General features: G+C 40.4%; 1 protein-coding gene and 1 long non-coding RNA gene across 3 annotated transcripts; both read right to left on the bottom strand.

Moving 5' to 3' along the window:
* Positions 1-1,874: 1,874 nt before the first annotated feature.
* Positions 1,875-7,283, bottom strand: LOC103453329 (cryptochrome-1). Of its 2 annotated transcripts, XM_070827248.1 has the most exons (5): positions 6,645-7,283; positions 5,883-6,101; positions 4,499-5,205; positions 2,766-3,562; positions 1,875-2,265 (listed from the first exon to the last, which is right to left on the bottom strand). In XM_070827248.1, exons 1-5 carry the CDS (start codon positions 6,955-6,957, stop codon positions 2,262-2,264), a joined length of 2,040 nt encoding a protein of 679 aa, XP_070683349.1. In that variant the 5' UTR covers positions 6,958-7,283; the 3' UTR covers positions 1,875-2,261. The 2 variants fall into 2 exon arrangements, with proteins under 2 accessions (XP_070683349.1, XP_028954779.2); XM_029098946.2 differs by lacking the exon at positions 1,875-2,265 and having other exon boundaries at positions 2,762-3,562; positions 6,645-7,270.
* An 11,714-nt stretch (positions 7,284-18,997) lies between these two features.
* On the bottom strand, positions 18,998-20,126 carry LOC139198459 (uncharacterized). Its single transcript, XR_011583989.1, has 4 exons — positions 19,940-20,126; positions 19,759-19,856; positions 19,578-19,675; positions 18,998-19,402 (listed from the first exon to the last, which is right to left on the bottom strand). It is a non-coding gene; the product is annotated as an uncharacterized lncRNA (long non-coding RNA).
* Between the last annotated feature and the right edge of the window lie 494 nt (positions 20,127-20,620).

The following is a 20,620-nucleotide window of genomic DNA, read 5'->3' as shown; positions in this document are numbered from 1 at the left end:
GTGATAAATTTCTGTTGACTTCTGAATCTTGCACTTTTCCTATTAAGAAAACTGAGAGAAAAAGGCACAGAAAATACAATATTTTGATAGGCTTTATGCCTAAAAGGCTAGAGATTTTTTATAGGCTTTATATAGTAACCATACATCATTATATAAATGATTAAATACTTTTGTCAAAATTAACAATTAAAAGATCAATTTTTCCACCGTTTATATAATACCATGTGATGTATCATCGTGTTCCAGAAACAATGAAAAATTTCTCAAAAAAGATAGCATATATAATCTCTATGTAAACACGAATTCCCTGCGACAAATAAGACAAGAACACATGTACAAAATAAATTTTATTAATGAATTTGAAAGGTTACAATCTATGTTTACAAGTTTTCTCTGATTCGATCTCCGAAAGATGTGTAGATGTGTAGGTTGTTGATCCAAGGGTCGCAATGACTTGATCTCATATGAATGGTTGCCATGAGGTTTTGGCTCTTGGCGATTTGAAAGATCAACAATGGTAGTAATGCTTGATGATTCATCGAAGGTTTGGTGGAGAACGCAGAGAGCTTTCTAAATTCTTCATAGTGTTTTGAGGGTTTGGGTGCTTGAGCTTTGGCAACATCTGGGTGCTTGAATGATTTCTGAATCATTTTCTTTGTCTTTGAGCCTCCTATTTATAGACTCTCTAAGCCTTGACTACATATGAATTTGGCTTTGATTGTGGGCTTGATGAATTGACGAAAGAACTAGAGTGAGCCGGTTTGTGATTTTACTCCATCAATTAAAATTTGATTTAATTAAATGAAAATCAAATAATTCCTTTTTGCCAAGTGTTGACACTTGTCCTTCTTGATGACTCGTACGATTTTAATGAGTCATATCCACGTGTACAATTTGTGAGACACATGGCGCATGCCACATATGCTATCATATGTCGAAACTTTAATGTATTAATAAACATTTATTTCACCAAAATTTCAATGTTGATACTTTACTATGAGCATCTTATTATTTGTCCTTTTTATGGGTGAGGTAATGTCTTTTCTCCCCACTTTTTTTTACATTTCAGTCCGAAGAAGATGCGATAAAGCTAACATAAATTGTATAAATATTATTTGTCCAACTCACAACCAATAAAATTATATCATTCTTACAAAGTCATAGATTATTCGGTAGTTAGAGTCTTTTCTTCAACTAGAAATTAAAATTTGTGAAAGTTCTGCATGTGACAGTTGGTCCTTATATCATAAATTATAGGTCGAATATGTTGATTTTGATTTAATGAGGGTTGAGGAAGAATTGAACTTTTTGCCGTCGATGCCAAGGATTACGTGTTGCATCGCTGAAGTTAAGAAGTTTTCACTTAAATCTGTCATATTGTTAAGTTTTATATTTAGTACTAAAGCATTTTCAAATATGAGACCATATTTTAGGATCTCCATCCCCGTCCTCCGGTCAGGGGACTTACAGAAATCTGTGTTCTTAGAGAAATATTACCTCCAGTAGGAGAGCCACATTCGAGTCCCTATCTTAACATATCTGTGAAGATTTCCACCAAAAGAAGAATTCAAATTCCGACACTAATTATTTTGCTTAATAGGAACGAGTACAATTTGTTCTTTATTTTTGGATAGACCTATCCACACACTGCTTTGTACCTTCCGCACACCTCTCAATTCCCTGCCATCGAATCGAGTAAATTGAAGTTAATCAAACGATAAAAATTAATAAACGCGTCTTGAAAGGTGAAAAAAAGTGTGGATAGCACCACTTTTTTTTCTTCTTCTAGTTCATCTCCTTCACATCCAAATTGCATTAGGATTGTAAGACAATAAGCAGATAACTGTGCTGCAAAATCCAAATTAACAGACCAGTAAAACTTCAAACCTACAAGAAGAGGTAAGTGTGGATATATAGAATATGTTACAAGCATCTGTTACCAATAGAATGAGAGAAAGAACCCTGAGCATGTTCAAAGACTACATATCTTATTTCACTCGCTTCCTTTATAAATACAACATTGCTTTACACCAGAGCTACATTATGGTGGAACCAATAATAAAAAAAAAGGATAGCTAATAAGTTGCCTGTATTAATTAGAAGATATCACACAGGAGATCTGTTGTTGAGGGCACTCGTGGCGGATAAAGGGTCGGAAGTTCAATGTGGACGGCAAGTTCCCCTACCCGAATGCATTAGATGGCGTGCATCATTACGCCTCACAGCACTCTTTTCGTTTTTCCTACTTGCATCTATATGTTTCACCTGTAAAAGAAACAATGAAGAAAAAAATGAGACTGCCTGTGTGTGAATGTAAAGATGAACTCTATCTCAAACAAACTGGCATTCACTCATTGCTTTGTGAACATATCATTTCAGAGCTTAGAAGCTTGAGAAATTTTAGTAATGCATACAAGACCAGAAGATCGATTCCATTTGTTGATACGTCTAAAAGCTCTTAACTGCTAAGGCAAGATGCAGTTTCAAAATTGTTTGTTTAAACAAAGAACCCAACAAACTGTTTATTTCAGTCGTAGTCTCATTGTGGATATTAAGAGGTCGCACTTGGTGCGATGGCAAGTGCCTTCGCCCATGAGCGGTAGGTCTCGGATTCGAGACTTGGGAGCAGCCTCTCCATAAATAGGGGTAAGGCTAGCCGACATTCACCTCTCCCAGACCCTGCGTAAAGCGGGAGCCTTGTGCACTGGGTACGACCTTTTTTTAGTCTCATTGTGGATATTGGTGAATCGTTCAAGAATTCTTACCCCGTTTGAGATAGCCGCCTCCAATTCATTATTTGGTGAGACTGAGGATGTCTCTGCAAGTACGAACTTGTTCCAATGCTATTGTCTTCACTCCCAAACTGCTCTGAGTAGCTAGAACTTGAAGGAGACCAAACTGGAACTACACCTCCATCCCTCTCTCGCCTAGTGCTACTGGAAGATTCTGCAGTCGAATCTTCAACAGCATGTTGCATCCCTATTGCAGCATTGGGTGGTGGAAGAGCATTGTTACGAGTAGTCTGAAAAACCCCTTGGTTTAACATGTCTCTTCTTGGTTCCTGATTCACAATTAAATCTGTAGGCACTTCTGCTCTGGTTTCTTCTGTTAAATTTTGAAGTTCCAAAGAAGTTTCTTCCTCTTCAGCTCTAACCAAAGAAGTAGTAATGCTTGGGACCATCTGATCCTCATACCTTCGAGTGCCAGGAGGGTTGTTCCTCGCTGGTTCATTATTTTCCTCCATTTGTATGTCTTGAGGAAAGGCAATTGGCACTGATTCAGACGAGTCTCCAAGCCCTTCTTCAGTCCCATTTTCAACAGCAGCTCTTGAAGCAGCTTCGTGCTGCCACATCTCTGATAAAGCTTCTTGCAACCGGGTTTTTGCCGCATCTATTCCTACAATAGGGAGAGGGTAATTCGATCCTAATTCAATTCCAGCTGCTTGGAGTACAGATTCTGGTGCATTCCATGGGTGGTGTATCCATTCAGTTGGTAGCCTAGCAAGTTCAGGAAGCCACTTCCGCACATATTCTCCATTTGGATCACACTTGTAACCCTCAAACTGTAGAAATCAAACAAATACGAGAATTTTCAGTACACAAACTTGATCAAATAAGAGTGGCAATATTGCATAAATCCTCTCAGAACAACAGGAGCATGTCAATTTATATCCGTGAATGCTTCATACCAAGATATAGGTAAAGTGAACAAACAATAGTTAAACAAAAATTTTCAGTACTAGATTTTTGCAGTTTTTCATGTATGATGGTATGGTATGTGTGAAAACAACTCTGTGATTCCTCTTTTCTAGTAGTTTTAGAGAGCAGGATGTCAAATTCCATAAAAAGCAAAAAGAAAAAAAAAACGTATTGATACTGTAGAGTATAGATTTCAAAGGGATCCTACTATTTTGAAAGCACTATTTGATAGAAGTGGTCCCTAAGATTGTCCACCGTCAATCATTTTGGTCCTTCCTTAAAAATCACCGTTAAATTGAGGGCCTTTTTTGTCAATCAACCCCACCAAAGAACTGGTGGTTTCTTCAATTTAATGGACATTTTTCACAGAATGACCAAAAAGATTGATGGTGGACAATTTAAGTACCACTCCTATTGATTTTATGTCAGGAACCACATCTTTGAAAGCACTATGCCACTACCCATATAAACCTAGTAGTCACTACTGAGGTGGATTCTTTCAGGCTTTTCCTTTCATCGTGTGAGAGTGGAACCAAGGCAAAACTATTTCCCCGAAACTTTGAAAAAAATGCAGTCTTATGAACAGTCATGAGCACTGACAAACAAGTGAACAACTGCACTAGAATTTCTATTCATTGCTGATGACCCTAGATGAAGACACTTAAATAAGCAATAACTGCAAAACATGAATAAAAACGCATCGAAATTTCTTTCCATCGTTGAAATTTAGAACAGTGTTCATGTTCGTTCAGAAGCACATGCTCAATATAATTCAAGATAATCAAGCTCAATATCCGTACCTGGGGATTATCTATGCGGTCAAATTCACGGCCATCAGGGATAGTACCAGATATATACTGCCAGCCAAGAGCATCACTTTCAAGGTCAGCATCTAATAGTGTATCCCAGAAATACTTCATTCCCCACCTCCATGGAAGTTGCAGAACCTTTACGAAGAAACTAGAAACAACTACTCGTATTCGATCATGCAGCCAGCCAGTAGCCCACAACTCTCTCATGCCAGCATCCACCAATGGATAGCCAGTTCTACCTTGCCTCCATGCCTTAAAGTAGTTCTGATTTATAACCCAGGGGAAGAATTTTAGGTGCCCAAGAAGAGGTCTTTCATGACTGTAAGGATGATTGAAACTAATGTATCTTGAATATTCCCGAAGACCAATAGACTTCAGAAACAAGTTTACGCTCTCTTCACCAGCCTTGTTGCTTTCATTGGCCCAAAGAACCTGCTTCATGCGAGCAAGATGAAATGCTTTTCTCACACTCACCTCCCCAAAATGCAAATGGGGAGAAAGTAATGATGTTGTAGCACCATCAGCCTTTCTGCGGTTATAAGAATAATCAAGTAAGGGTCCATTTATAAATGTGGTCAGAGCCTTATCAGCATTACTCCACCCAGGTGACCATGCTCGAGCAAGAAGTGCATTACTTCCCTTCTCGGATTCATCTTCAAAAACCAATGTATCAGAAGGGCACCTTGATACATCACCTGAAAAGTTCATGAATGTTTGAATGTTAATCTAACACATGAACTGAAAGGTGGTTATGAACTTGTGAAAGTAGAACTGGAAATAATTGTATAAAAAGTACGCATACTGAAGGAATCAGGAAGCCTATGACACAAAAAGCAAAAACAAAGGAAAGGAAAATAATCACAACTTAAGCCGTCAGTGAACCCTGCATGTTCACCAGTAACATGGACATGACTCATGACAACTACTCCACCAATATCATGAGGCTCATAGAGGAAGCGACACAACTCCAGCATCAAAAGGGTTTATCATCTTAACTTAGGTGGAATACTCACACAGGGAGAACTTGAGGTGCTTAAAACATCTGCTATTTCCCACACATGAAGTGTACTGTGCGACTGTGTCAACATTTTCCTGTTGATAGTCACCAAGTAGATCTTATTACTACTAAATCCTGTGTAAAATATAGGAACCAGAAGAACCTTCTTCCATCCATGTTTTCGATTCTCTTCAGTTTGACTCATTTGGAAAAGAAAATCACAACATTAAATGACCAACCACACCAATGAAAAATGTGGATCAGCCTTTCAATAATTTGCAGGAAAATAACCAAGACGGAACATGAGATCAAATAAAAGGCTAGCTGTATGCTGAATAGAGTTGAGGTTCAAGAAGAATATGAATGCATTCAAACCTGAAATAATTCTCTTAGGGGGGAGAAGTGGCGCATCCGGGTCATATGGCATGCTAAGACATCTTCCCCAAAAGGCATCAAAGGTAGTGAACGGGCAATCATGGACATCATTAACATCCCATGGTTCGTAGAGCAAATCCGCATTAAAGGAGCGCACAGCTATACCTTGAGCAGTCAGAACCTCCTTCGCCCGGTGATCCCTAACCAGTGATATAGGATCTGAAACACAAAGATAGCACTAAGCATCAAATTGCCATGTAAAATCGAATACAAGAGTTCATCAACTGGATAACAGAAAAAACCTTAGATAGATCATAGAATAGACAAAATTCAACTAGGCTTTGTACCAAAACAAAATCCAATTAGGCCAAATGAACAGATCATAAATAAAATCCACACCCAGTCCTGATAACAAAGGGACCACTATACTACCAACAATCAAATAACATTTATCCCCCAATCAAGAAACCCCAATACTGTCAGCAGCTAAATGAACAGTAAATTGTCCAAAATTAGGAACATGGTAGGTATACTTAACAGACACCTCCACCAAATCATTCAAAGCACCAACCTTTGACGTTGCAAACAGAACAAATTCAATTTCTTTCATCCAAAACCAGAGATTTAGCACACCAAACCAACAAATTCATTGAAAATTCACATACCCGAAAGAAAAAAAATATGAATTCAAAAGCCTACGGAAATCATACAAGCAAAACCAATAGATTGAGAAGCATAATTAATTAAGAAAATTGGTTTTACCATATAAGTGGTTGAAGAAAAGCTGAGTGGCACCAGTGGAAACAACAACTTCAAGGAGAGAAGAAACACTGTCAGTGGATCTTTTGGTGATGAGAGAAGTGCCAAGACTTTTCAGGGAGCAATCAAGATGAGCCAAGCTGTGTTTTAGCCACCATCTTGAAACCCTTCCAGGATAATAAGGGCCTTCCTCCTCAGGAGCCCAGATGAAGACACACACCACACCTCCTGCTCTCACTGCAGCTGCCAAAGCTGGGTTATCTTCAACCCTCAGATCTCTCCTGAACCAAACAACACTGCAACCACCACCTGACATCTCCAAAAATATATTTTTCACCAACAAACAAAACCCAGCAAACCAATATTTTTCTATCTCAAACACATATTATACCATATGGACAGATCATCCTTCTCTTCTATCTCTCTCTAGAAGCACACAACAGGGGGTCGTAACTAAATCTGATCTTTTTGCTATATTTCTCTTACTTTTGAATATTATGAGGATGGGATTTACGACCCACCAACAACAAAAAGGTTGATTTCTTTTTCTTTTTTCAGGGTGAAAAGATATGATTTTCTTCTAGACAGAGGATTGTCTGGCCTTCTTCTTTTCATGTCTTTTCATTCTTTCTTAATTTGTGTGATCATGATTAAATCATGTTAACATTTTATATTATTTTTTAATAAAAATAATAAGATAAAAATAAATAATAATATAAAACATTAACATTTTATATTATTTTTTTATAAAAATAAATAATAATATAAAATATTAACGTGATTTAATTATAACCACATAAATAAAAAGTATAGAAAGGCATAAAAAATAGAAGAGCAGACAACTTTGTCCTTTTCTTCTACCTATCTTTTACTTTTCTTTGCTTATTTCATTTTTTCCAATATTTTGGGTGAAATTATGCCCCATGCAGATGGGTTTTAGTCTTTTCTGGGCCAGTTGCTAGGAAAAGGCTTTTCAGAGATAGAGAAGTCGGCTGGGAGCCCAGAGTAAATGAAGAGGATTGGTTAACGCCAATGGAGTGGGGATATACAACAAATTGATAGGCAAACTGCAGCCACAAGTTTAATTTTCTAGATTTTTATATTTCTCTTATCTTATTGTGCAACAAAAGCAAATCTCATCCAAGTTCCAACCTCTCTAAATGTTGCTACTTTTCTTGGAAGTATTGGTTATAACTCTGTGTTTTGGAGCCACTACTTTTGTAACTTGGCATCAAAATTCTTATTGCCACTTGCATGACTATATTTGGCATAAAGGGCATAAAAGTAGCACTTCTAAGTTTCAAATGCTTTTTTTGTTGAAGCACTTCTATTTATTTTTATATGAATCAATTCATACCATTTTTCGAGAAGTACTTGAATTTTTAAACAAAAATATAATGTGTTTATAATAAAAACAATCATAGCAAGAACAACATATTTTGTTTTCTAGAAAATGACTCTTTGTTAAGTGAAGAGTTACAGAAAAAGATGTGTTTGTAAATCGATCAACATGAGCTTATTACACCATATTATTCAAGCATTGATATTGTTTTCAACTTAACAAGCGAAGATGGCTCAAGCTTATTAGTCCTCATTGACTGAATAAAAGAGAAAAAGAAAAATCAATGAACCCTGACTATTGTATAATTTATCTCAAAAAACCTCGATATTAATAGCAACAAACCATCTATTGATCTATATTATATTTTCTTGAGGTACTTTCTCAATGTGAGGCAAGTCTATCCACATCTTTGGCTTGTGTCAAGTTACACAACCTCAACAAGTTGTATATATACAGGGGTGTGCTATCCACACACCCCTTTTTACTTCTCACACACCCTTGTTAATTTCTATCCGTTAGATCTTCTTCATTTCATCCGATCCAACGGCCGAAAATGAAAAGGGTGTGTGAGAAGTAAAAAAAGGTGTGTGGATATCACACCCCTATATACAAAGGCGAAGCCAAGAATCAAATTATATGGGGGTGCGCTTTTTTATGTTTCCATCTAGGATAGAGTGAAATTTAGGCCTTAGAAGATGAGGTTAGAGAGCGAAAGAAAACAACTTTCGCGATACAAATATGCTCTTAATGTGATATCTCGTGTTAATAGTATAATATGAGTTTGCATAGTTTTTTTTTTCAATTGCAAACTATATTCTACAGTAATTTACATTAAAGGGATGAAGAGAGTTTGAACTCAAGACGCAGTGAGCTGAAGGAGAAAGTCTAACTACCAAGAGAGTCCACCACTTGCACATATGTGTTCTTGATACAACAATATATCTACACTAGGGGTGAAAGAATAAATTAGTTGCAAATTGTTATTCACAAAACTTGAACTTAAAATCTCTCACTTACAAGTGATATTCTCTTTACTACAACTGTCGTACAAAGTCACTTACAAATATGTGTTAAGTTAATATATGTTTCGGTCATTTAAGCACCACAAAAACTTATGAGATTAATGATTGACAAATCACTAATTCAAGAGAAATCTCTTTGCTTAATATTTAATCACTATAATTGTCACTTCACTTTGAAACTCATTAGGGGCCAATTATTGTCAAAGCCTTCCTTAAACAGAAAAGGCAGTTTTATTTTGCTTGCAACTGAATCTAATTCCAAATACAATATACAAATATATTTTGCTTAGTTGGGGGATTTGTTGCTATAATTAAACATGTTATCTCATTGTCTCAACTTGGAATTGCATTGGCAGCTTGGATTTTGGAAAGGAACAGGTAGCATGGGAGAGATAGGCATTGCTGAATGCTGACTCCTTTGCATTTGGCATTTTTCTATATTTTGGCTTCCACCTCTTGATAAGGTTTGCTTGGTGCTCAGATTCCATTCATGGGTCACTGTCGAAAGTGAATTATGATGTGGCCTTCTCTGTCTCTCTGGTCTGCTGCCTAAACAAGCTCCTTTTTCTTTTTTTTTCAAGGGAAACGCTAAAGGAACTTTCTCAAAATAGTATTTTTTATAAATTTTTTATCAATTTATATTTTTAATACAATATTTTATAATGTTGATATAAAAATTGTACCAAAAATATAAGATGATGAAGTTTAATGAAAAATCTCACTTTTGAGAGGATCTCGTTAGCATTTCTCTTTTCTAAACTACCTCATTAATTTACAGCATTAAATTTCTTATTTCTTAAAAAAATATCTTAAATGGAAATTTTATTTTCTATAAATGTTCTCTTTTCTGAACAACTTTTTTTATGATAAAATAATAAATAGATATTCCATAGTAATATAAAGGCTAAATTGGATTGTTCATCCCCGTGGTCATAAGACACTTGCATGATGACCTCCGTGGTGAAAAAACTAGGAATTAAACCCCCGTGGTCTAGAATGTTAACAAATTTAGTCCAAAAGTAAGATTTCTGTTAAAGGACTGTTAAAAGTTTGGGTAAAACTGTATTTTCAGTTCCAATTGACATTGAATTGGGGCTTTTTTTAATTTAAAAAATTAAGCATTATTTTTTTTGTTAATTGTTATAAAAAAAATATTTATTTTAAATGTCAATTGGAACTGAAAATACAGTTTTACTCATACTTTTAACAGTCATTTAACAGAAATCTTACTTTTGGACTAAATTTGCTAACATTCTTGACCACAGGGGTTTAATTCCTAGTTTTTTCACCACGGAGGTGATAGGAGCATATTTATGCGCCTTAGTTTAGCTTGTTCTTGTGCATTTATAGTGTTTTTCCTTAGTAAAGTAGTCTTTTAAGCTAGTTTTATGTGTTTTCAGGTTTTAAAGGCATATTACATATAAAGGATGCATTTTGGAGCCTTTTGGAGCAAAATGGAGCTTGGATTGGATATCACATATTTGGAGCCAAGGGTTTGGACGAAAATGAAGATTTGAAGATGATGATTCCTACTTGAGCAAGGATTCTTAGTTGAAGTAGGAAAGAGCCAAATTGAAGATGAAATCCTAGTCCAAGAAGGAGTCAATCAATCAAGGATTCCTAATTGAAGGTGGATTCCTAGACGAATGAAGTTTCCTACTCAAACAAGGTTTCCTACTTGGTGTAGGAAAGTTAAATCCAAATGGCATCAAGTTGCAGCTACAAAGAAGATTTCCAAGTCCAAGAAGGAAAGGTTTCCAAGATGAAGTAGGAGAAGAATTCCAAGTCAAGAGAGGATTGAGACATGTTTTCCTAATGCTAGAAGGACTCCTAAGTGTTGTGGGACACAAATGAGAAGTTTCTAGAAAATTTCCATCCTTGCCGTGGGTTTCATGCAATTCCTATCAGTTTTGGGGCTTTCTAGAAGCCCTATCCTTAATCCCTACATTGGTGCCGCACCCTAGCTTCTAGATACCCTAATTCCTTGCCTTGCAAGGCATTCTAGAAACCTTATCACCTTATCCCATTGCTACCGCACCCTTATCCCTTTTCCTTTGCAAAATCTGATTGTTTAGACCTATTTCCTTGTGGATTTGGGTTATCCAAGTCCATATCTGATTACCCTAGGGTTTTAAGTGCCTATATATACTCATATTAACCCCTAAATCAGATGACCACTCACCACAATTCACAATTCACTCCAGAAATTCGTCCAACCCTCTCCACACCTTTGCCGCAGCCACCAAACACCTTTCTCCCTAGTTTTTAAGCCTTGCCGCACCATCCCCATCCCCTAAACACTACTACATTCATCCATAACCATGCATCCATACACCTAAGGTCCTAAACCTGTCCCTAGACCCTTTGCCGCACCAAGGAGGAGGAGAAGGAAGCTCGGAAGTTCATGCAATTCAAGTTTGCGTCGCTGGAATTTCTAGGTGTTTCTTTCCTTTGATTTTAATGTCTAAATTTATGTATCTTTGCTTTGCGAGTATGAGGAACTAAACCCCCCTTGGCTAGGGGGGGATTCGAAATACATGTTTATGCTTGCGATATGATTTGATTACTTCTAATTGCGTTTCATAAGTTGTGAATTCAATTTACTTATCTATATGAATTATGTTTGTACCATACTTGACCAATCCCGAAACTACCGAGCACCGGCCAACGCTATACTGTCAAGGACCCAGAAGAGTTCCCCTCCGACCAGGAGGCCAATCACTACTCGACACGTGTCAAGATTAGAAGCCAATCAGAGCGCAGCACGTGTCAACATCAAGAACCAATCATAACATGACACATGTCAATGTGACAAAGCTACAAGTTTTTCTATAAATAGGGGTCATTCCCCCACAATATGGCCTAATGCCATTTTGTGTGAAATCATTCACAAGAACTCACTAAATTGAGAGCTTGATCCTTTGTACTTGTGTAAGCCCTTCACTACTAATAAGAACTCCTCTACTCCGTGGACGTAGCCAATCTGGGTGAACCACGTACATCCTGTGTTTGCTTCTCTGTCTCTATTCATTTACGTACTTATCCTCACTAGTGACCGAAGCAACCAAGCGAAGGTCATAAAACCTGACACTTTCTGTTGTACCAAAGTCTTCGCTGATTTTGTGCATCAACATTTGGCGCCGTCTGTGAGAAACGACACTTATTCCTACTCTCTTCAGCTGTGTCAAGCTGGTTTCTATCATTCGTACACTTTCTTTTGACCAGGCATCCCTCTCCAACATGGGAAGCGAAGGAAGCCACAGCACACAGAATGACACCCCCCTTGCACATAGTGCGAAACAACGAAAGAAGGAAGGAAAACGAGTTCTTCTTCAAGCTAAAGTCGACGAGTTGGAAGCTCAGAACAACAAGATAGCAATGAGGAATGAGGTCCTCCAGGAGCAATATGAGAAGCTCTTCGAGACACTCCACGAAGCTAGGCAAGCTCAGACACGCGAGCTTGTTGCCCCCGTGGAAGTCAACCATCAACTGGGTGCCCTCCAACATGGAGGGTCACATGCATTCGACATAGATATCCCTGATAGGGAACAGATTACCCCTCGACTTGATAATCAACATGAGGCTTCTCTTAACCCAGTTGCTTCGACCCGAACCATGAGAAGTGGAGGGAGACACCTCTTTGCTGAAGGGGCAGAAGGATCGAAAGCCGTCTTTCGCGATTGTCGGGATTTCCTGAAGCAACGTCGAGAGAATTCCATCCATATAAGCTCAAAGATCAATGACCCAAGGATTTCTGAGAGACTCGGTCCCCTGCCACGGCCCGAGCCGGCCACCAATTTGGGGAAGGGGCAACAAGTCCTAGAGAGACATGAGGGTACAGGGGACTCAGAGGTGTTCCGACAGACATACCCTGGAAGCCAGTACAACGAGTCCAGGGAAAAATCACATGCCCTTGATCAAACCTTCCTAATTCCAAGAGGAGATGGAGATTTACGAAAGAAAGCTCCAGTGGCACATAACTCCGCTCAGGACCCCCTTGTCCTACAACTTCTTGAGGAAGTAAACAAGTTGAAGGCTGAACGACAGGCTGAAATACCTGACTGGAACCAACCCAGGCCTGGCCCTCTTACAAGGAGGATCCTCAACACCCCCCTTCAAGCAAAGACAAAGCAAAAGCTTGGCTTGCAACTTTATACTGGAAAAGAGGACCCGATTGAGCACCTTAACCTCTTTGAGTCCACCATGGCATACCGAATGCACACCGACGAAGAGCGATGTCTTCTCTTCCCCTCCACCCTCTCTGGCGGAGCTCTAAATTGGTATTGTCGTCTTACACCTGAGACGGTAGACTCATTTGAGGAATTGAGGAAACTATTTGTTTCCCAACACATTTTCCAAACCGATCGCTTGCACTCTGCAGATGACCTGTACACTATCCGCCAGAAGCCAGATGAGTCATTACGTATGTATGCTGGCCGCTTCAGCCATGAATACTCCCGGTGTGCCGAGGCAGACGACAAGACTGCCCTCAAAGCCTTCACGGCAGGCCTACGTGATTGTTTCTTTAAATACATGATCAATGCCAATACTTGGAAGACTTACTCTGAGGTGATGGCGCAGGCTTATAACCATGCCTCCGCCGAGGCAAAGACATATCAGGAGAAACCCCCTACAACCATCCTTTATCAACAAGTGGGAGGTGGAAGCCAGACTCACCTAAATGAGAAGACCTCGACTTTCCAAACAGCAGTGGCACCTCCCCATGCCTTGCATAATGCTTCGCCGAATCAACAGACATATCAATTTCAAGGCAAGAGGAAGGATTTCCATCCTCACCACTCTCATTTCAGTAAAAAGAGTAAGGGACACTATCCCGATAACCAAGGGTATCGCCACAATAACGCTCGCCCCCAGGCAGTCAATGCAGTGGGTCAAACCCGCGTCAAGATACCCCCTACCCCAAGGTATGAGACATACACGCCCTTGAATGCCACATGCGCGGCCATTTACCCCAGCATAGCTCACCTGATACCAAAGCCAAAGCCGAGGCACCCAGATTACACGCCCCCGAATAACGCGGGCATGTTTTGTTGCTACCATGAGCATAACAGCCATGATAGCGAGAAATGTATCATCCTCCGTGATCGTATTGAAGCTTTGGCACGAGAAGGAAAAATTGATCAATTCCTCCTTCACCCTCAAAGGGATAACCGTAACCAACGCCAGGTGAATGTCATATATTCCATAAGCGGCGGCACACCCATATCTGAATCTTCCAATAGGGCCATGAAAAACAGTGAACGAATTCTGATGCCTGGTCACCAAGTGTTTCACGTGGAAGACATCAGGGGAGGGAAGTATCAAAAGCCTAACTGGGATCCGATATGTTTCTACCCTGAGGAAGAAAGAGGCATCATCTACCCTCATAACGACCCATTGATCGTGGAGGCTCACATAGCCAACTTTGATGTTCGACGAATCCTCGTAGACACAGGGGCTTCGGTCAATATCATGTTTGCCGAAGCTTTCAGGGCACTCAGTGTAGCTGAACACTTGCTCGATCGCTCGATTTCTCCTCTGATAAGCTTCTCCGGTGATATCGTGCAACCCTTAGGGAGCATACATTTACCCTTTACTATTGGTACAGGCCCTTACACGGCTACCATTACCACTAACTTCCTAGTGGTTGACTGCCCAACGGCATACAATGTCATCTTTGGGCGCACAGGCATCAATGATCTCAAGGCTATGGTATCCACGCATATGCTGTTGATGAAATTTCCAACCCCCCATGGCAACGGCTACATCAGAGGAGATCAGCTTAGTGCACGATCATGTTACAACACTTCAGTTAAGCAACAACACTTGCCCGGACCCAAGGAAACCCTGTCTGTACATGACCAAGTCACAAAGACCAGCCTAGATGAAGCGAACTTGGATCTTCCTGATAGCAACAATCAACCCGATGATCCTCGAGATGACTCTTTCACCCAGCAAGCCCAACCTGCTGAAGAGTTGGAGAAGGTACCTATCTCAAGAGATTATCCAGATCGCATGGTGAAGATTGGCACCACATTGTCACCACCCCTTCGGTTAGCATTGATATCTTTTTTGAAAGAGAACACTGAAGTCTTCGCCTGGTCATACGAGGACATGCCAGGCATCTCTCCCGATGTCATCTGTCATCGTTTGAGTATTGACCCCAAGATCAAGCCGGTGAGACAGAAGCGAAGATCTTATGACGCTGAACGATACGAGGCAATGAAAGCAGAAGTTGAAAAACTCAAAGGCATAGGCTTTGTCCGCGAAGTCAATTACCCGACATGGGTAGCAAATGTGGTCCTTGTTAAGAAAAATCCGACCAAAGAAAGTCTTTTGCTTCAAAAGGTCTTGTGGAGAATGTGTGTTGACTACACCGACCTAAACAAAGGGTGTCCGAAAGATAGCTTCCCTCTTCCTCTTATTGACAGACTTATAGACTCTACGGCCGGGTGTGAACTCCTGAGCTTCATGGATGCTTACTCAGGATACAACCAAATCCTCATGAACCCTTCGGATCAAGAACACACAGCCTTCACTACCGACAGAGGACTATACTGCTATAAAGTCATGCCTTTCGGCCTAAAGAATGCAGGAGCGACTTATCAGAGACTAGTCAACTCAATGTTCGCCGAGCAGATTGGGAAGAACATGGAAGTTTACGTTGATGATATGTTAGTCAAGAGCAAACATGCTGACCAACACATCACCAACCTATCTGAAACTTTCACTATTTTGAAGAGGTATCGAATGAGGTTAAACCCCAACAAATGTGCCTTCGGCGTAGGCTCTGGCAAATTCTTAGGTTTCATGATTAGCCAACGAGGCATTGAAGCTAATCCCGAGAAGATCAAAGCAATCCTCGACATGAAGGAACCGGTAACTTCAAAGGACATCCAGAGCCTTACTGGCAAGGTGGCAGCCTTAACCAGGTTCATTTCTAAGGCCACAGACAAATGTGCTCCCTTTTTTAAAGCACTTAAGGGAAGTAGGAAGTACATTACATGGACTGATGAATGTGCCGAGGCATTCAAAAACCTCAAGGAGTACATGAGTAAAGCCCCTCTACTCTCCAAGCCCGAGGTAGGAGACATTCTCATTATCTACCTATCGGTATCAGCTTCAGCCGTAAGTTCCGTTCTCATTCGAAAGGATGGGAATATTGAGCGACCTGTCTACTACGCTAGCAAAGCCTTACAAGATGCGGAGACACGGTACTCTAACATTGAGAAATTGGCTCTGGCATTGGTCATGTCTGCTCGAAAACTCCGCCCTTACTTCCAAGCGCACTCCATCATCGTGCTTACCAATTATCCTCTTCGACAGATACTCCAAAGTCCTGACACTTCAGGGCGAATGATCAAATGGGCAATAGCGTTGGGTGAGTTTGACATCTCCTACCAACCAAAGCCAGCTGAGAAGGGCCAAGCAGTGGCAGACTTCATTGCCGACTTCACATATCCGGTTGACATTGCTTCTACACCTGAAGCAGTGGCTTCATTACCCCCAGAAGCTCAGAAGATAGAACCAACAACCCCAGCATGGAGTCTGTATGTTGATGGCTCATCCAACCAACAGGGCTGTGGAGCGGGACTAGTCTTGACTACACCCGACAAAGTAGCAATGGAGTATGCTCTTCGTTTCAAATTCAAGGCATCAAATAATGAGGCCGAGTATGAAGCCCTTCTAGCAGGATTACGTTTGGCCAAACACCTCGGGGTTAAACAAATTGATATTTTCAGTGACTCCCAATTGGTGGTCAACCAGGTTACCAACAACTTTGATGCTAAGGACAGCTCCATGGCAGCATATCTTGCGCAAACACAACTTTTGCTCAAGCACTTCCACTACCAGATCACCCAAGTTCCTCGAGCGGCAAACAGTCATGCAGACGCCCTGGCTCGCCTCGCCTCGGCTGTGGAAGACAAGATTGGAAGAAAAATTCATGTCGAACTGTTGGCAACACCAAGCACCATGGCCGCAGAAGTATGCAACTTACAACAGGGGGATAGTTGGATCACCCCGATCTATAATTTCCTTGCTCATGGCATCCTCCCAAACGATAAAGTCCAGGCTAAGCAAATTCGATACAAGTCTACCCGCTACCTGATCATCAATGATCAACTCTATAAGCGAGGTTTTAGCCTGCCATACTTAAGGTGTCTTACGCCTGCCGAGGCGGAAATCGTCCTTCGGGAAATACATGAGGGAGTCTGTGGAGATCATGCTGGATCTCGGTCCCTAGCACACAAGACTTTTCGCCAAGGATATTACTGGCCAACACTCCACCAGGATGCCATCAAAGTATCCCGCTCATGTGACAAATGTCAACGATATGCGGCTATTCCTCATTCCCCTCCAGAGCCTCTTACTCCTATGATCAGCCCTTGGCCCTTCGCCCAGTGGGGACTTGATTTGATCGGCCCAATGCCGGCAGGGAAGGGCAAAGTCTGTTACGCAGTCGTTGCAGTGGACTACTTCACAAAGTGGGCCGAAGTAGAACCCTTGGCAACCATTACTGAGGCAAAGATAGAAGACTTCGTGTGGAAGAACATCCTTTGTAGATTCGGCATTCCCAATGCGATAGTCACTGACAATGGGCGACAGTTTGACAACAAGAAGTTCAGGTTGTTCTGCTCTAAGTTCAACATCAACTTATGCTTTGCCTCTCCAGCTCATCCCCAGTCTAATGGACAAGTTGAGGCAATCAACAAAATAATCAAGCGCACTTTGAAAACCAGCTTGGACAAAGCTAAAGGCTGTTGGCCAGAATTTGTACCCCAAGTTCTTTGGTCATATCGCACTTCATATCGGACTTCAACAGGAGAAACTCCATTCTCACTTGCCTTTGGCACAGAGGCGGTTGTCCCTGTTGAGCTCGAGCAAGCAACATTCCGAGTCCATAACTACATTCAAAGTGAAAATGACAAACAACTCACCCTCAACTTGGATTTAGTCGAGGAACACAGAAACCAAGCTCACTTGAGGAATGTCGCCTACAAGCAGCGCATCTCCAACTATTATGACTCTAGGGTCAAGCCTCGTTCTTTCAAAATAGGAGACTGGGTCTTAAAGAAAAGATTACTCTGCGACAGAGTCCCGAGTGAAGGCACACTTAGTCCAAACTGGGATGGACCGTATGAAGTCATTGGCATCAGTCGCCCTGGCTCTTACACACTTAGAAGCTCCGATGGCAAGACCCTTGGCCATCCATGGAACGCTGATCACTTGAAGTACTACTATAAATAGACTCACGATGTACAAGTGTTGAGCTATAGCCGTTCGGCATCCTATGTAATGAAGGCCATTTGGCAATGAATTCAATAAAGAGGTAATTGAGCTATATCCGTCTTCCACAGTCACTACAAAACAAGCAAATGAAGACCGTGTCAAGCGCCAAAAAAAAAAAAAAAAAAAAAAAAAAAAAAAACAGCTCCATCCAAAAAGCTTCACCCGAAAAGCTTCACCTCCAAAGCTTCACCATCAAAGCTTCACCTAAAAAGCTTCACCCAAAAAGCTTCACCCGAAAAGCTTCACCTCCAACGCTTCACCCACAAAGCTTCACCCACAAAGCTTCACTTAAAAAAGCTTCACCTACAAAGCTTCATCTACAAAGCTTCATCTACAAAGTTTCACCATCAAAGCTTCACCTAAAAAGCTTCACCCAAAAAGCTTCACCCGAAAAGCTTCACCTCCAACGCTTCACCCACAAAGCTTCACCTAAAAAGCTTCACCTAAAAAGCTTCACCCACAAAGCTTCACCAAAAAAAAAAAACTTCACCCGAAAAGCTTCACTTAAAAAAGTTTCACCTACAAAGCTTCATCTACAAAGCTTCACCATCAAAGCTTCACCTAGAAAGCTTCAACACCAAAGCTTCAACACAAAACCTTGCTCCAAATAAACAAATTTTGTTCACAAAACCCAAGATGCCCTTGAACTTGTACAAAAACACTTGGGTAAACATAAACATTTTTTGTTTTACACCCACAAGGGCCCAAAATTTTCCTTCTTATTTATTCACTTATATATGTTCCCAAACATATTATAATAGATCCAACAACAAGCCAAAGTCCCAAGTTTCATAATGGACAAAAGTACAAGCAATTCATCAATAATGAAGGTGCTACAAAACTTGGAATCTGCCCCAAAATAGAAATCCAACCCAAGAGACTTTTTCTCTCTCTCCCTCTTCCGCCTCCTTTCATCTATCAAATTTCTGCAACCTCTGCTCTTCTCCAATGGAGCTGAATTTTGGACACCCTATAGTTCTTGAGCATATGAACAACTTTCAAGAAGGAACCATTTCTGTTTGAGCGACGGAAATTAAAGTGTTGAAGCTCCAAACATGATAGTCGGCTTCTTGCAGATTTCGAAGCTGTTGTGATGTTTCGAAGATCTGGAAATATTTAACCGTTAGTTCATCCTGAATTTTTGGTATGTTATGAAAGAGTCGATGATGAACAACTTCAATGAAGAAAGCATACCGATCTGAACAAGAGAAAATGGAGTTTCGCAACTCACAACAAATCTGACGGGTTGACAGACAAATAATAACCAGTCATTCATCATACCTGAGTTTCTTGAGTTATACAGCTCCGAGGGATCTCAAATTTGGATATGTTGTAGTTCACAAGCTGAGGAACAACTTCAATAAAGAAAGCATACCGATCTGAACAAGAGAAAATGGAGTTTCGAAGCTCACAACAAATCTGACGGTTTGACAGAAACATAATAACCAGTCATTCATCATACCTGAGTTTCTTGAGTTATACAGCTCCGAGGGATCTCAAATTTGGATATGTTGTAGTTCACAAGCTGAGGAACAACTTCAATGAAGAAAGCATGCTGATCTGAGCAAGAGAAAATAGAGTTTCAAAGCTCACAACAAATCTGACGGGTTGACAGACAAATGATAAACAGTCACTCATCATACCTGGATTTCTGGAGTTGTACTGCTCCGATGGCTCTCCAATTTGGATATGTTGTAGTTAAGGAATTAACGAACAACTTTCATGAAGACAACTTTGTGATTCGACCTACAGATGATGGTGTTATGTTGAAAAACAATTCCGGTTGTTAGGGGAAATGAAAAACAATTCCACCAAAGAAACATCATTATGATGTTTCATCATTATGGTGTTTTCATCATTATGATGCTTTCATCATTGTGATGCTTCCATCATTGTGATGCTTCCATTATGATGTTAATGCACCAACGGTTACACCTTCTGCAATTCCACTTATTCGGGCCTAGCAACCTTCATAAACAAAATCTATGAAGAAAAAGTCCGGGGCTACCACTTAGAAAACAAAAGAATGAAGTTTTGGTACTTACGACATGGACTATTAGCAAGACACCTCATTCGTCAACTCCCTCGACTAGAGACTTGGGGGACTCCCACCATATGCTACTACGCCTTGGTACTCAAAAGTTCGTGACTACTCAGTGACTTGGATTTTTCAAGTCTCCAACCGAGAAGTTTTCCTCACTCGGGAAATTAAGGGAACACTACCTCAGACTACATGCTTCACTCACAAAGCTTCAACAATACAGGTTTCAACAAAAGCAAAAATTCAAAGAACTTTATGAAGAAGGCTTTGGTGTATTTAACAC

The sequence above is a fragment of the Malus domestica genome, chromosome 08, assembly GCF_042453785.1.
Source record: "Malus domestica chromosome 08, GDT2T_hap1".
NCBI lineage: Eukaryota > Viridiplantae > Streptophyta > Magnoliopsida > Rosales > Rosaceae > Malus > Malus domestica.
This window is presented reverse-complemented; position numbering and strand designations above follow the sequence as displayed.

What these genes read in the sequence shown, in the direction of transcription:
- LOC103453329 (XM_070827248.1), bottom strand. Translation starts at nt 6,957, where the DNA reads ATGTCAGGTGGTGGTTGCAGTGTTGTTTGGTTCAGGAGAGATCTGAGG. An exon ending in CCCTAAGAGAATTATTTCAG is followed by an intron (nt 5,206 to 5,882) that starts GTTTGAATGCAT and finishes TGAACTTTTCAG; the next exon opens with GTGATGTATCAAGGTGCCCT. An exon ending in ACCGCATAGATAATCCCCAG is followed by an intron (nt 3,563 to 4,498) that starts GTACGGATATTG and finishes TGATTTCTACAG; the next exon opens with TTTGAGGGTTACAAGTGTGA.